Source organism: Ischnura elegans, chromosome 10 (assembly GCF_921293095.1).
Source record: "Ischnura elegans chromosome 10, ioIscEleg1.1, whole genome shotgun sequence".
In the NCBI taxonomy this organism is placed as follows: Eukaryota; Metazoa; Arthropoda; class Insecta; order Odonata; family Coenagrionidae; genus Ischnura; species Ischnura elegans.
The window spans coordinates 76,646,019-76,663,698 of record NC_060255.1 but is presented as its reverse complement, the minus strand read 5'-3'; the positions used below and the strand labels follow the sequence as shown (position 1 = coordinate 76,663,698).

The window sequence follows — 17,680 nt, the reverse complement described above, 5'->3', positions numbered from 1 at the left end:
ACAAAATACAAAACAATGAATAAATGAAAGCGATACAATGGGAAAATTGTGTAGGTTAGAAAGCATAATGAGGAAAAATATTATATCATCACGTCCATAGTCACCATATTATACCCAAAATTCTTTTCAGATCCTAAGAACCTAACATGGGTTCAAAACTTTCATAAAGCTATTCACCGAGCCATTAAGTTTTCTTTACTTGCCCTAAAGCATCTGTGGTTTGAATTAACTGGCAGACAATGCTGAAACCGGTTGAGCAAAAAAATAAGCGTGAAAAATTTCTAAAGCTATTTGTGTCTTATTATAATATTAGGCTAAAGAACTATAATCTCTACACTCTACAGCTATCCTCTTTCCAGCTTAAGGTTGGAAGGCGATATTTGGTGGAACTTATTGACAGGAAACATAATGAAGATACACTTTTGTATGTTCCACAAGAGTTTTTAATACTGACCCAGTTTTCGGCAGTACACACTGTCATTATCATATCCTTGATAATGACAGTGTGTACTGCCGAAACCTGGGTCGGTATTAAAAACTCTTGTGGAACATACAAAAGTGTATCTTCATTATGTTTGCTATCCTCTTTGTTGGTAGCAGAAGTAGAACTGCTCTGATCTGATTGATCCCTGTCTGGGATATTCATCTGGGAATCTTCCGCTGGCCTGAGTAAGCCGGCCATTTTATTTCCACATTTAAACCTGGTTTGAATATTATGTTTAGCAAGGACTTGTGATACCCTCTCTATGGTTCCACTGAAAAATGGAATGAAAGCATGAGCGATTGGATCAGGATTTTCATTCTTAGGAGATGGATTCTTCAAGCAAAAGGCCCTCTTCAGGACCAAAGACCTCATGTATGCATTCTTCTGTAGGACATTAAGGGCATGTTTTTCTTCTGTGGGCAGCGATTCTTCATCGGAGATGGATAAAACACAATGGAAAAGACTGCTTATTACTGAATTCTTCTGCTGCAGGTGGTGGTAGAGGTTAGCATGGAGGTACATATCTATGTGAGTGGCTTTGCGGAAGACTGAGTGCTTTAATGAACCATCGTCCCTCCTCGTCACTAGGACATCCAGGAAAGGAATGCACCGGTCAACCTCCTTCTCAAAATTTTATAGAGCCGTGTAGGGAGTTAAGATGTAGTAGTGTTTCTGGACCCCAGAAAGACCACCCCCTTCCCATACTTAGTGCATGGGGGATCAATAAGTGACGGGCACACACGCTATCAGTCTAGTGCTAATGTATAAATATCGGACAACCAGAAGCACTCTCTGTTTCAGCCTGGCTTATTGCACAGTAGGTGAAACATTGCTATCAAAATGACAACGAGGATGGAACTTGGAAGTCTACCCTACATCAAACCTGAATGCCATGAAAACCTACAACAGAAATAGTCCCCTCCTCCTTAATCTACCCCGTAATACATGTACTGAGACCCTCCCAGGCGTAACAAGGAATATGCTTTGGGGGGATAAGGGGGCTATGAGGGGGGGATTGAGGGGGGCTTTGGGGGGGATGAAGGGGGTAAGTGGGGGCTACCCCCAGAAAATGGGGAGTTCAGGAAAAAATTTGAAACATAACATGCCTGAAAATGCATTTTAGATCATTTTGGAACTTTAAACAGATGCAGTTGCTATATATCAAATCCAGACAAGATTTTAAAAAACTTTTTTGATTTATCAGAGGCTTTGGGGGGGATCTATCCCCTTATCCCCCCCCCTATAGTTACGCCACTGGACCCTCCTAGTCTGTTACTGGAAGACTGGCGTAGGAGCTGTGTTGCTGTATGATGAGTTGCATAACTCCAGACATTATTACTACATTTTCTACCACAAACATCTTGAAAACTAAGATGCACTGGACTTTTTCATAGATTAAGTTCATTCAAAATTTTCTATTCCATCTTATTTTTAAGATTAAATGCAATCTGGTGGTGATATTTGTGTATTTAACATTGTAGCGAGCATAATGCACTAAATTTCCATTGTACAAAATACTGCACTAGAGAATAAACACCAACAGTGTGACACTGTTTCAGCAACATAATAACCAATGATTTACAAAGAATGCAACTTTTAATCTAAAAACAAATGCAGAAAAGCCAAGAGCCTCTGTAAAATAACCCAAAATTTTACTCAGAATTGAAATTTTTTAAAAAGAAAAAGTCATTTGCCATGACCAGAACTGGAACTAGGAAATAAAGTTTATAAATCAATTTCCTTTAAAAATATTTTACTTACAAATGGAAGCTTTCATTGAATTTCGGGGACCAATTATTTGATTTTGACTTGGTGGCATGTTTCCTTTTCTTGTCAGCAAGGTGTGGCCCAATGAGGTTGACTTCAACAAATGGTCGGAACATTCCAGATGTTGTAGGCCACTTAAGGTCATTAGCTGCGACAACTGGAAAAATAATACAACGATTCAACCAGTTACTTCACATTTGGTACAATTTCGGATTTCAACATACATAAAATCAATCTCATAACATATAGTAGCAGAAAGCATTAAAATCCACAAATAGCAACTCTATACAGTGAGTCCTCATTCTACGTCACCCCGTTTAACGTCATTGCGCGATAACGTCACAAAATTACGAGACCGTCATTCATTTATCGCACCTTCGCTTCGCGATAATGTCAAGGCTTTTAAATTTCGCACGAGAAAAAAACGCGTAGCGGCGGGCGTTGCAGGTTGTTCGTTTTGTGGGCGGTAATATAATCAGTCTGAACGAAGTGTAAAACGGTGTGTTTATTGTTAATTGCGATTACGGTTTTAGCAAATTTTCTGCTAAATGAATTCTTAGGTAGGTGCGCAAGGTTTTACTTGACATAATGGTTTTCAGGAACCTAAAAAGTGATTTCAAGGAATTTTTCCGTGTAGAACTCGGAATTTTTGCCGTCACTTTTTTTGCCGTGTTCACAATAATTTTGGTTCCTGTAACTGCGACGATGTTTAAGCGATGATGATGCCTAGGCGACTCTTGCCCGGGCGACCACCATAGCGAAGCCGAAAAGCAAATGCGGGAAGATACAACAATGGAGAAGGATTTAAGTCAGTACTGCTATTGTCGTCGATGAAGACAGGAACTCGTATTTATGCCATAGCTTGGCATTCCCATCGTAAAAAATGCCCCAGATATTATACGCTAAAATTTTTTCGCATAGGAATTGTGAGGTCTAGGAGCCGATATTCACTTTTTACATTGTTTCTTATGGGATATTATGTTTCGATTAACGTCATTTCGTTTATCGTCACATTTTTCAGGAACGGTAAGTGACGTTATACGAGGACTCACTGTATTCACAAATGTTAATAGGTAAAGACTACTAACTTAGACTCATATGTATTAGTAGAAGAAAAAATTCACTACAACAAGAAATCAAACTGTAACTCTGGTTTTCTATGCTAATACACATTTTCCCATAGCACATACTGCGAAGGTCATAGGTTTGATTGCCAGTGCAGCAGAATTATTTCTCGCAGCAATTAATGTGAACTTTATTGCTGCTGCTGAGATATTTATGTATGTTCTTGTATGCAAACAAATTTATAACTCCGGAAAGTCTTCTTGGTATTTCCACTGATTCAAACCTTTTGTAAATCACCAACATTCAACAGATGACTTGTCCATTGCCATCAGAGTTAAATGGTTTGTAGTTGATTATTAATAGTCGATATACAATGTTTTAAATAAGTATGTATAAATCTTGAGATGACTTCATGCAAATTATTCACTGGGAAAGAACTACACCAAATTATATCTATCTACACAAAATTTATTTTCTAATTTTATAAGCTTGCATTGTAAAAAGCAAGGACATCCAGTCAAAATGATCTTGGGGGCCATTTAAGAAATACATCATAAATTCATAACTCTGTGGGCTGCGTAAAAAAATTTGACAGCTAGGCACTTTTTTTAAATAAATGATCGTGCAAATATGTATTACATTTTTTTAAAAAACAGTATATTCCCGATTATCCGGCTTCGGTTCATCCGTGTTGCAGGTTACCCACGCATGAGTTCATACTCCTTTGATGTTTTCCTCTGTTTGTATTTTTTGCAAGTAATTGTGATATTCTTTGAAGGATTCATACAGGAATATTTGAATTTTATGTAAACTCTTTTGATATACTGTTGATTTGACTAATATCTCTTTGAAACATCCTAAGGGAACACACTACCTCCCAAAAAATTTTTGCATACCATTTCGGCATTCACTCTGCTACAATGGTTTTCTGTCAGATTCTCAAAATTCTCATCTATCAAATTCCATTTCATGTGCATACACATTTTAACGAGAGCGATGTGCATTTTATGCCTAAATCAACCGTTTTTGCCAGCACAGTGAATGTTTGTGAGATGGATCAAATGGCCCAAAATAGTCTACTATCTGAAATTTTCCTTTCTATTAGGTATATTTTTAACCCTTTCGCGCCAGACCTTCGTTGACGGAAATTCTTCCTCTCTCTTCCGAGTCTCTTGAAAGTTTTCTTTACTCCACTGTACGAAGCTTTTTCGCGTCGACTGAAGGCAGTGGTTCCCTCCCTAACCATTTTTGGACCCAACTCAGTGGGGCGCCAATCCCTTTTCTCGGCCTCCGTCTCAGACCCTAGAGGGATTAAAAGCCCCTTCCTAGGACGAGTCCGCGGTCAACTGGCTAAAATATTAGTGCAAAATATATGTAAATATTTGTTGTTCCCATCGATTTTTTACATTCAAAATGAATTTTGTGTTTCTTTTCTGAGCGTGCAGAAATTTTAAACGAAGTTCTAACGTTGATATAGACGAATTTAGTATATTTACTAGTTGGTCTATAACTCCGTTGATATTAACGCTAGAATTTTGTTTGAAACTTCCATGTGTTCAGCAAAAAAAGATGAATTCATTTATAGCAATAGATATGAAAAGTAAGCAACAAATATAGTTTTGGAAAACATACAGCAAATAACAGTAGTTGACCGCATCGAGAGGATAAGAAAGGGTCGACCTGAGCGGCCGAAGATGGGACTGGGCTCGCGCCAAGGCGGATCACGAGGGGCGACCGCGTCCGTGGGTCTATTGTGTCCGCCACGGTCACTTTTTTCGACCTGTGCCACACAGGCATGGCATTCGTTGCTTAGGTTAGGAAAATTAACGCCGCACATGTGAGGCATTCGTTGTTCATGGAAAAAAATCGTCGCCGCACTGGTGTGGCATTCGGCGCGAAAGGGTTAATATAATGGAGGCAATCATGTAAAGCGTCAACAAAATTGTGTTAATCGGCAGCAGCACGCTCACCTGATCCTCGGCTTCATCCGACTTCTGTAATTCGCTCTACCCCTTTCCCCAGGGGTGCAGCTAGGAATTAAGGCTGGAGGGGGTTTAGGTGCAACTAATACCGGGGTGTGTAGGGAATATCCACCAGGATGAGTGATAGGTGCGAGATTAATAAATTGCAGAATTTTAAGATAAATGGTTCAAAATGGTGAGTTTTACGACTTTCTGAGGGATATTTTATTAATCCTAACACTATTATATTAGTAATATCAATCCGAATAAGTAAAATGGATTAAACTTTCAAAAAATTTCTGAGCTCTGGGGTGGGGGGGTTTAACCCCCCCCTCGCTCCACCACTGCCTTCCCTTTCCATCATGTGCAAGTGGACAACCCAAGGCATTTTGCAATACATCCCCCAGATTTTTATCATCTCCTTCCATTATTTTCAGTCTATCTTTTAAAGTTCTCACTTGCATGAATAAAATATAACAAATAAAAATTAAACCTGACTTGATAAAAAAAACACTGAATACACTTGCTAGTTTGAAGTCAACCCACACTGGAATGTACGGTAGGTACGGAGCCATTCATACGAGGTGAAGCTCGGAGCCGATACTATCACGCACGGTGTATGCAGAACCGACTTCAGAGTTTGAAACAAAATATCCTGAGAAGGTATCCTTTAAACAGTGACTTTGAAAAATGAGCTTTATGGTATAACTGGTAAATTGTAACCTGATATCCTATATTTGGAAAAAAATGCCGCATCAACTGCAGAGAAGATCAGCTGCGAGGACATCGATTTTTGCCAGAGTGCTAAGTCTCCCACATTTTTCCAGCTATTTCTTTGCTTAACCGTTAGACTGCAGGAACGCTTTCATAAGTTTTGTATGCTGACTGAGGGAAAACGTTTTTAAGCATTTCACCATTGCTCGCCTACCTTCTTTAGTTTCCCAAAATTTTTATAGCTACCCAGGTAAAGCCCATGTGCTCTTTTCCTCACAATAGGGATCGCTATTACGGCATACCTCTTGCCATCCATCCAAGAAAAACAAAATGTTTGAAAACATTCCTGCAGTCTAAGGTTTAATATGCTTTAATGATGTCCTAAATATCTCGTGTTTGGCCTCATTCCTTTTTAAAGTATGTGCAAATTACTATTATTTTAATCCAATAAAGTTATGTATAATATCAACTGCCGAAAGTTATTATTAGACACCTTTTGGGCTAATAGATTACTCATACAGTAGTCGTCCTCCAGAATTGGGGAATTTTGAAGAAGATAGGCTGAAAAAGGTCAGTGGGCAAAAAAGGAGAGAGGTGAAACACATTTCTATTATTCTTGCGTAACTTGATATTTTCCTTCAAAGCTAAATGATTTATGGCCTTCATAACATGGACCCTGCGCAAGCCATGACCTAGGGTGCCTGGGGCTTTTTGGCTGGTTTTGTAGAGAAGGAAAGCATCCGGGGGGCCAGGGGTGATGGAAGGGGGGTAGCAGATTTCGGGAAATGTGCAACAAAGTATGGTAGTCCCCTCTCTTGGGGAAAATTCAAATGTTGTAATTAGCCATAAATGACACATTGTGAATACTTCGTTTCATTTTCATCAAACAATGGATGCAGGAAAATAATATATCTGGACTGTTATCTTTAAAGGATCAATGCAGGAAAACGTTACATTGTCTATATGGGAGTTTAATTGGGGACAGGAACGGCAAACAATGAATGCAGGAAAATGTTAAATGCAGGAACGGTAGATCAAGGTTCCACCGTACATTCTGTAAAAGTGTGATGAATTTCATGGGCTATAAAAATGTTAAATGGATGCAGCCTACAGGTTGGCAACCCCTGCTAAAAAAGTATTATTGAATACTTTCACTCTGCGTATAATATTTAGCATTACTTTTGTTACCTTAGATTATGATAGGTTCAACCTTATTGGCGAGTTCTAAGCAATTTGACCAGCAGAACATAAATTTGTAATTAGTATATAACTACAAAATAAATTTGAGCTTAGGATAGAGAAAAATCTTCCTGGTTTAATTTAGGAATATTTTCTACAAACCTTTAACAGTAACTTTATGCTCTCCAGTCCCTGGGTGCGTAAACAGGTCAACCTGTATGGATACCTCTCCCACACTGCCTTCGTCTGTGCTTGAAACCTCTGTAATAATGACAAACAGCACAAATGGGTAAGACATATTATTCTGAAAACGAGCAGTGATTTCCAAAAAAGGTAACACTCCTTCCCAAAGAGTTATAAAGTAAATTATTAAACATTACTGTAATTATCTAACACCAATATTGAACATTACTCCTCACTGCTAAAACATTGAATGAAGTAACTACCCAGAGATTCTAATAGAATTCATGGTGAAAGATAAATGTAGAAAGAAAAATAGTAAAATTTAGCAAAAAAGGTGGAAAAGTAAGGCTTCAGAGTATTTCCCAAGTATCTCTCAGTGAAATATTAATAAAGATACTTATAGATAATAGAAATACAAACAAAAATGTTAACAACAATAAGTATAATATATTATGGAGTAGTTAACATCAAGTTGTGTCCCAGAATTAGAAACGATCTCTATTATACGTCAATAAGATCAATTCTATTAAATGAGAAAAATGCCCTTTTCATATTAATTTTAAGTTAGTTCAAAAGAAATTAACTATTAGGGATTTAAAATTCTAGTCAGGGTAAGGAAAATCATCTCAAACATGCTAAACAGGCATAAGAGTGGTGACTTAATGTATGGGATCAGATGCATTTAATCTCTAAAAATCAACTACCTATGTATCTCTGTCTAGTGAAACCTAAAACTGTTGCAGAAGTTGTACCTATGAATAAAGAATGATGCTAGAAAGAGGAACAAGAGTGCAATTGTGTTCAATAAACGGATTTATAAAAGGGATCTGGTGAGTGGTAACTTTATAAGATTTAACGATGCATCTAATGAATATCATTCACAGGCAGGAGTAAGATTACCATTCTCCATGAGACAAAGGGCAAGAGGAGAGTATACAAAGATTATGCACCACAACAAGCAGCCCATGTGGCTTGTTTTTGTTTGTTGTGCAGACTAAGTTATCTCCCTTGCAAAATAACCAAGGCTACATTAAATTGATATACTCTATAGAATGTTTACAAAAGGTATTGATAAATCACAACAAACTGGTGACTTCCTTTCTATATTATCCACGACTGAACCAAACCACAGCATAAATGTGTCTACTTATCATTATTAAAGCTCCTTGAAAGGATATCATGCTAATTTTTTAGTTTATCAATATTTCTAGAAGGTATGCAAAGAGGATGATTTATAAGTACATACAATTATAATGCTTAAATTTATCATTCCATTGCACCACATCATATTGAAATAATAATGATTTCCTTTTTGCCACGATAATATCTATTCATACGTCAATTAAGGAAAGGCTCAATTTCATTTTTCTTCGACTAAGAAGGAAAAGACCTTAGGTAAGCTTCAAATTGGTTTGATTAGTGACGTAACTAAGAATGTGCTATAGGGAAAATGGGGGACTGACCCTTCCCCAGGCAACTAGGGAGGGTCGGTCAGGGGCATTTTAAATCATTTTGGCACTTAAAATTTAGGTTTCACTCGTAATTCCGCAGGAAATCATCACAACATGTGTTAAAAGTCAAAACTAGACAATAGTTTTAAATTATGTATATTTTTATTTCTTTAAGGCTTTTGGGGGGGGGATATCTTCCCCTCATCCCTCCCCCCATTGTTATGCTACTTGGTCTGACCATATCTCTTAATTACACAGAGGAACAAAAACAAATACAGGAGGATAAGTTGGATTCATAAAGTGCATTCTTAATTCAGTTCCTCCAAATTTCACACTGCTCTCCTTTATTAACAGTGCTACCCCAATCTATCAAAGAATACAAGGAACAATTAATGATGTGAACACATGACTGACCATTTATGGAGAACAGAAGATTTACAAAGAGGATGATTTTAACACGAAAGGCTAAAGTAATGAGGATGACACTCGTTTACAATTGAAAATTTCATGATTTAGATACCAATAAGCTTATATAGTTTACCTTATAAGGCAAGTTACTTTTTGTATTTTGTCTTTAGCATTAAAGAGAAAGAATTACTCTAATTATCATATCAAAATATTATGGAACAGAATAAACTCATAAGGACTAACTTTCTTCTAACTCTATGAAAAACTATTATTTTCCATTAACACTTCCTACATTCATATAGGTAGGAAAATATATCTTCATCCCGCCTACTATGAATTTGCAATATATACACAAAAATGAGTATAGGGTGGTTTCCTATTATTTTTTTATTGCCTAAATCGAAAGATTATTACTCCTGGAATACGTATTTCACGCTTTTAGATTTTTAAATGACGATATCTATTTTTCGCGATTAAATGAAAAGTGAAAAATCTCAAGCGCGCGAAAACGTGACACGTAAGTAGGAATGATGGGAAAAAGTCCGTGCGACGGATTTCTGGTTCCCCCTCCCGCCTTGTGAGGTGACCTTGAGGCGAGGCTTGAGCGCTGATACGACGCAGGCTGCTAGCAGGTAGCTGAGTACCCTGCTAGCTGGTAGCGCTTGGCTTAAATAAGGATTATTATTCCCCTATCAAATGAAGGAAACTTTCGGAACTTAGGTATTTTTAATGTGTGATTATTAAGAGATGTTTCCCTGAGCTCTGTGCCTCATGCATGCATTAGTAATCTCAGACGATGTAAAACTCCTATCTATTCGTATAGAAACTAGGTCCCTGTGACGTCACGTGGAGCGGAATCGCATTGGCGCCAATCTGGCCTTTTTCAAATGAGGTTAAAATTGACCGTTGCCATTTGTCTAAACCGGTATTTCAAAAACCAAATAACTTGTGTATTATGAATACACTAATGGTGGGTAACGAATCGCAATCAATGCCTTTCGTTTTCTTTGATGAAGGGAACTACCCTATTCAGGCAAAAGTTAAACATTAGTAAAAAACTTTATTCTGAATGACTTAGCTTTAATTTAGTCCAATGATTTCAAGACTCAAGCAAAATCTAATACATAATACCCTTATCCTGAATAAGTGCCACATGGATAATTTTTCTACAAAATATACCAATATTGAATCCAATCATACACCTACAATAAAGATGTGTCTCTCTGATCAGGATTGCAGGTTGTTAGAAAAGGGCTTTTGACAGAGGCCCAGGCACTTGGGTTTTAGGGGTTCACTTGGTTGTGAACACAAGTTTTACCTGCCTGTTTCATACAGACAGTAGTCAAGAAAAATGCAGTGACATAAAATCACTCATCCAAACTATATCTGGGTCCAAAATTCTTAACTCCAGTGATTTCATTACAACTGAAACTTGAATAAAAGAAATTTATGAAACCATGCATCACCTTTCATCACACGCTATTTTTACACGATTTCTGAATGCTGGCTTCCATAATATTTTTAAAGATAAAAAAATTACCATTAGAGAAAATACCAGTAAAGCTATAAGAAAAATGGAATCATGATGTCCAAATATATAGCTATACATGGAGTAAGCTAGAAAATGAAACACATCAATTCAATTTTCACTGTCAATTATTCAATAGAAAAATTTAATCCTATTAAGTAGTAGCTTGTATGAAAGATATTAAACATGCAATCAATATTATTATATCATTACAGTCTCCTAGTTACTGATGCAAAATGTAAAATGTTTACATTAGATAATAATAAAAGAGAAAATGCAAAGAGCAAAAGATTGGCACTTGAATTTTGCCTTTGATATCTCAGCAGTGAGATCTTAGCATTAGCGGCCAATTTCAATGCCATGCAGCACCTATTAGTAAAGGCAGCTAGCTGTTGCCCATCTCATCTTAATGGGAAAAGCTGAGTGGCACAATTTAAATTTAATATTAACGATTTCATAAGACTCTGCTTAAATGGTACACCTTAGATAAAATTAATGGGGTAAAATTCTTCTCTAAGGATTAATGATACTTGGGGAAATAAATATCCAATTCAAATCCAAAAATCTAAGAGCAATAAACTTTCCTTTTACGTACATAAATCAGAAAAAAAAAGAAATTGGTTAGGTACCATTTTCTTTCAAAGACAGTTGGAAATGAAAATCCATTTATTTTTAAAAAATTCAAAGATTTGATTAGTTTTTGATTTTTGCAATATAACATCAATATCCAAGGTGTAAGCTACTTTTCATCAATTACATGACTTAATATGGTGCCCTACATGGTCACATAAGTATACAGCCAGGAATAAAAAAATTGCCTCTTTCTATTTTTTTTCTACAGTAAAAAATCCCTATTCCAATCATTTGCATTTTTCCTTCCAATCGAATATGATAAACATTATGTAAAAGAGATGGTCCATATACTATCGTTGGTTCACCAGCTTCCATTGATTTATACGTTTCATAAATGTCCAGAGTAACTTTGACATGCATAAAAAAGTTGTTGCCTTGACTTCTACGGTGCTGACAATAAAAAAGTCATCATGAGCTTATTTAAAGGTCTATGGTAAACCAGTTGGCAGAGTCTTGGGCTATTGAAAGGAAGGCTCTAGCCTCAAATCCTCAGTGAAGTAGTCAGGCACCCTCAAACAAAAAGCCTCAAAGTATGAGGAGGCTCAAGGAATGGAATTCACCTCCCAACACTGAATATGTGGCACCAGGGGTGCAGTTAAGAATTAAGGCTCGGGGGGGTTAAGGTGCTACTAATATGTACCGGGGTGTGTGGGGGTATGGAATACCCACCAGGATAAGCGGTAGGTGCGAGATCAATAAATTGCGGAATGTTAAGATAAATGGTTCAAAATTGTGAGTTTTACAGCTTTATGAGGGATACTTTATTAATCCTTACACTATTCTATTTGTAATATCAATCCAATTAAGTAAAATGGATTAAACTTAAAAATTTCTCTGAGCTCTGGGGGGGTTTTATCCCCCAAGACCCTCCCCTCGCTGCGCCACTGAGTGGCACCACATGTCCATGACTTTGTTTGGGGTGAGCTCTAACCTTCAGCCATGCAACCCAAACTTTAGATTGTATCATTGAGTGAGTGAGGGAATTCACAGCAGACAAAGAGAAAAGGTTTATGTTTTGACAAGGCTGGCTACTAGAAGGATGTGGAATTTTCAGGGACCAAATATCAGATAGGTTTCAATAGGGCTGTAAATATTGAGGTACACCCCAATAACATACAAAATAGTCTAAGAATTATTCTTTCATCAGCGCGATTTCCTAAATACACTGCTAAATGGTCTTTGGTGATACTGTTTATATTGCTGGATAAATAATATTGGTAATTAAAAAGAGACTGAACAGTGTAATTAGCATAAACTGATACTACATATGTGCTGTAATGTCTGAAGCAATGCATGAATACAGGTTTTTGATGACTATGAACGAATCCAGCAAAACAAGTATGCACTTATAAATATTCATACTTCACTGATAGGCATTGTTTATTTATGCTAATGAATAACTACTAATCTAGAGGTAATTTGATGACAAGTAATATGGAATTAGTTGTGCAAGGTTGCTAGTTCAAACTCATTTGGGTTGTGGACTTTTGATTAAAATGAACCATAATTACTATTATTATTTAGTGGTTGCTTACAATTGAAAACCCAGAAATATAGACTTATGGGAATAAATGATATTTAGTCTCTCAAAGATTCATAAAAGAAATAATAAGATTTTTCACTTCCATGAGGTCAGACACTAAGATATAAATTCCATGTGATTTTATAGTGGATGATTTATTGCTACAAAGAGGTGACAGACATTTAGAAATTAAATCATTCCATACTCAGGTAAAAAAACCTAAATAGCTGGCAAAATTCCTAAATATTAATTCAGAGTATGGACAAACATACATTTATAGTGATTTGCAAAAGAAATTAACAATGTTCTGATGATTAGATTTACTTTGAAAAAAATTCTGATTGCTAGCTATCATTTTGTAACATCTTACCAATAATATAGATAATAAGGTCCAAAATAAGCACTTGTACAAATGGGTAACTTTATACGGAATATCTGAAATAGACCATCATAAATCTAATCTTCTGGGTTCTCAAAATAATTAATTAGGTACCTAATAAGTATTAAGTGGTTCAGGCTAGTAGCATAGCAAAAACTAGTTACTTATTATAAATAATTATCATTAAAGAGGTGGCTAAGATCGAGCATACATTTTCTGCCAGGCACTGTTAAAGTAAAAAATTATTTCTATATTAAAATACATAGTCATAATTTGTCATAAAAATTTGGGGCCATTCATTCCAATGAAAAGTCATCTCATCTACTGTGTCGAACTAGCAGCTGCTGTTGCTGATTATAAGCTTGAGTGACTTGTGCCGTTAAGCTCTGTTACCTTGCCGCGGGGGTTCTTTTGGTTTCTTGGCTTTAAGAGGTTCCTCTAGGCCCTCCATACTTTCTTCCTCCCTCTCCGTGGAAATAGAGCGCTGCCTAAGGGTGTTTTTGTCGTTAAGGGGGACTTTTGTATAGAAACGAACAAAGGGAAAGAAAGAAACCATTACAAAATCATGCACAAGGAAAAGACAGATTGATGAAGATGAATGAAGAAGATACAGTGAGAAGAGACAAAAAAAAGATGAAAATATAGAGAACAGTTCAGGTGCCCAAGAGATAAAATAATAGTTTTTCAAGATATTTGCTTTTCAGAAAAAATAGAATGAGAAAAAAATGCATGTTGACCGTACTGTTGTGAAAACCATGAGATATATACCAATAGCAACAGCTCAGGTATACAGGGTCTTAAGGACAGCATAGAGACGGGATATAACATCTCAAAAGAAAATAAAAAAAAGAATACATAATTGATTGACAATGTTCATTCTATTCAAATTGATTTCACCTGAATATTGTGCAGTGCCTCATGAAACTAATGTTAACACTATTTTATGAATGACAATGCAATACCATTTACCTACACTCACCATTTTACCATTTCATCGTGTTTTGTAACTTAGAATACAGAAACTATGAAGAAGAAATGCCTAAGTAAATGATTTAGCTCTGCGGAAGGATAAAAAAAAAAAAAAACTCCTGACTCTTGCATGAATTTGGCGATAAGGTCAATTTAATGTAATTCAAATATCTGTTTTGCATTCCAAAATATACCTAATCATGTATTTACAATCATTTCAAGAGTTAGTTAAAACTGTAAAACAACTCATAGGTAACTTCAAAAATATTACCCAACATATTCATGACTCATTCTTCTAACACTTATTTATTTCAATATACGTCATTGAATCATAATTTGGTATTCAGCTTGTTCTCCAGCACTCTTATAGCTATCATAATTTGCAATTTACAATGCTGTATTGGATAAAGTTGTCCCATACTGGGTATGGAGTCTGAGTGAGAAGTATGGGGCAAGATTTTTCGAGTCAGGAAGGAGAACACTAACAACCATTGATGAACAAAAGACTTTAGCATACAATGAGGATGGAAAACATTTATGAGAACTCCAAAACGTTATACTGAAAGGAAAAGGTGATTCCGATAATTCATACAGTTAATTCCCAATTATCCATTGGAGTGAAAGTTTGGATTTTCTGTGTTTTGGAAAGTCTGTGTTTTGGAAAGTCTGTGTTTTTTTATTATTCATGCCTCTTCTTCCCATAATTAGCCCAGAAAATTTCAGTATACCCAAGTGATAATACTGGACCGTGAGTTAGGTTTGTAGATTGTAAATGAAGGGCAGCATGAGGATGAGCAACTGTGCAGCCACAACTTTCTTTTCCTCTGTCAGTGAAATATTCCTGGCAAATCAATTGTTATTTCATTATTTTTTATTTGAAATTTTATCAAATTTATTGACACATTTGCCCCCATTTTACTATGTATCATTCCATCGTTAATGTGATTTTCAAAAATATTTTAGAAGGAGCAAGTAAATCAAAAGTAATAAAAATTGGCTTCCATGATTAGTACTTATTTTATGGAACTAATATTAAATATGGAAGATTAAAGATATATTAATTAAATATGGAATAAAAAATTGAGAATAATGTGCAAAACTTACACTTTACTCAATTCCTGAATTTCTCAATGACCCCTGATAAATGTTGTGAGCTTTTGTTCATTTTTCGGATTTTTATTACCTTATCTTGTTTTTTAAAATGTATTTTGCATTTCATTCTTTTTTTGTAATTTGATGCACCTTATATAATGTGGAACATCTGTGACAGCTTGATCACCAGACAAATGAATAGCATCAATAATATTATCCTTTTACAAACTCTAACGTAGGCTGTGCCAGGAGGAGATAGTGGGGGTTAGCAGGTATTAAATATGAACATATTTTAATTGTGTTTCTGGCCGATTCAGCAACATGGATTACACGCATGATAGCCAATACTACCATTAGAGAAATTCTGATAACAATGGCAGCAATGTCTGGTTGCACTTATCACAATTACTTTATGGCTGGCTGTTGTTCACAGGTACATGACACTTCAGAATGCTGATATATTATTATCAAATCCATCCACAATTACAATCTCCTCTATTGTAATGGGGAGAACAGTTCTCATTAAATGCAAAACGCATTTACCTAGGATGTGTGTTACTTATGTTATTTTGAAAAATTTTAGAGATCAGAAATAAATGTAACTTATATGTAAATAAAATTACCAGAATTTGGGCAGGGATATTGAATCCATAATTACAGATTAAAATACTAGCCACTTTCCTTCCACAAAAAAGTGGTGAAGAATTAGTACGGAATAAAGATAAGTACAATAATCAGCATTGATTGGAGAGAAATTGAGAATTTAGGAGGAATAGAGATATGAAGTGAAACACTTTGCACTTTCCACATAAAAAATTTATTACACTAGAGTCGACATGTTTCGCTGCACTGCAGCATTATCAAGACTAAACCAAGAAATTAACCATACCAATATATATACACAAATTGCACACTCGCAACATTTGAGAAATGGGGGTGGAAGGTGGGTCATTAAAGCTATAGCTACAGCTAATGGTTTCACGGCTGCTATGATAGACAACATGGTAGCGAAAAAGAAAAAAGAAATTTCCCTTAGGCAGATATATTCGTTGGAACCTAGGGAAGCTCAACGCTGGAGAAAAATAAATGATATTGGTAGTGCTTCCCTAAGAGTAGGTAAATTTCTTAATCACCTTGGCATCAAACCAGCCTTCCACAATAGAAAAAACCTAAAATATTAGCTTCCCAGTGTAAAAGACGGTGTGGATATTAGGGACCAAAGTGGAATTTATAGGCTAAAGTGTGGGGATTGTATGGCGTCATACATTGGACAGACGGGGACAAGTCTGAAGGTCAGAGCAGAAGAGCATAAGAGGGACTTTGAAAACAGGGAAGGAAAATCCCAGTTCGCGGCTCACCTCCTAGAAGATGGACACCGGGCTGACTTCATCCCAGAAATGCTGCAACGGGTTAATAAAGGGAAAAAAATGGATTTTTGGGAACAGTTGTACATCATTTCTGCCATTAGTAGGAAAGATGTTATTACTAATGACCATGTTTTTCCCTTCCATTCTCCGATCCTTGACCTCCCTCAGCTAATTGGGGAAAAAACCCTCCGAGCACCTGAAAACAGTCACCTTCCCCCCCTCCCCTAAATCACCCCACACCAACGGTCAGTTTAAAATTCCCGACCCTCCTTTCCACCCCACCTTCCACCCCCATTTCTCAAATGTTGCGAGTGTGCAATTTGTGTATATATATTGGTATGGTTAATTTCTTGGTTTAGTCTTGATAATGCTGCAGTGCAGCGAAACATGTCGACTCTAGTGTAATAAATTTTTTATGTGGAAAGTGCAAAGTGTTTCACTTCATATCTCATAATGGATCTCCACAAAGTATCTGCCTCATCCATCCAATTCAGGAGGAATAAATCGTTATTAAAAGGATCAAATGAAAAAAGGAAAAAAAAAAGGATTCAGTACTTCTTGAAATTTTGACTTAAATCCATTATGATACAATTAAAATTAATGCACCGCACATATAAAAAAACAGCAGTTAATCTTTTCAAAAATTTCAAGTCAAGATTAATTTCTCCGCACTTAACTAAAGTGAAAATTACAGAAAAACACAAACCTATAGTATGTGTAAAATTACAAGGATTATTTTTATTAGCTTACCTTCTTTGGTCTGGGACGTAACAAATGTTTTGATGAGTGTGTCCGTTGTTTGGGTGTAGAGGGAAAGGGCATATCGAAGGGATTGCAGCTCTGAACTCTTCTCCAAGAAAGTTTTCTTCAAACCATTACCACCGGCATGGAAGTACTGCTTTATCGTGTCTAACGCCACATCCAAAACAGCACACTGCTTAGGGGAAAGGTTCTTCTCCACCTCCTTGGATATGTCCT

General features: G+C 36.2%; 1 protein-coding gene across 9 annotated transcripts in view; it reads right to left on the bottom strand.

Annotated features, from left to right (window-relative positions):
- Positions 1–17,680, bottom strand: part of LOC124166384 — a 140,907-nt gene that overhangs the window by 5,785 nt on the left and 117,442 nt on the right. For 5 of the 9 annotated variants that reach the window (XM_046543892.1, XM_046543893.1, XM_046543897.1 and 2 more), the window contains 4 exons: positions 17,453–17,678; positions 13,668–13,790; positions 7,333–7,431; positions 2,246–2,408 (listed from right to left, as the gene is read on the bottom strand). In XM_046543892.1, coding sequence (XP_046399848.1) covers positions 2,246–2,408; positions 7,333–7,431; positions 13,668–13,790; positions 17,453–17,678 — 611 coding nt within the window. The remainder of the gene's footprint in view (positions 1–2,245; positions 2,409–7,332; positions 7,432–13,667; positions 13,791–17,452; positions 17,679–17,680) is intronic. The other 4 variants (XM_046543898.1, XM_046543899.1, XM_046543901.1 and 1 more) reach the window with 1 other exon arrangement.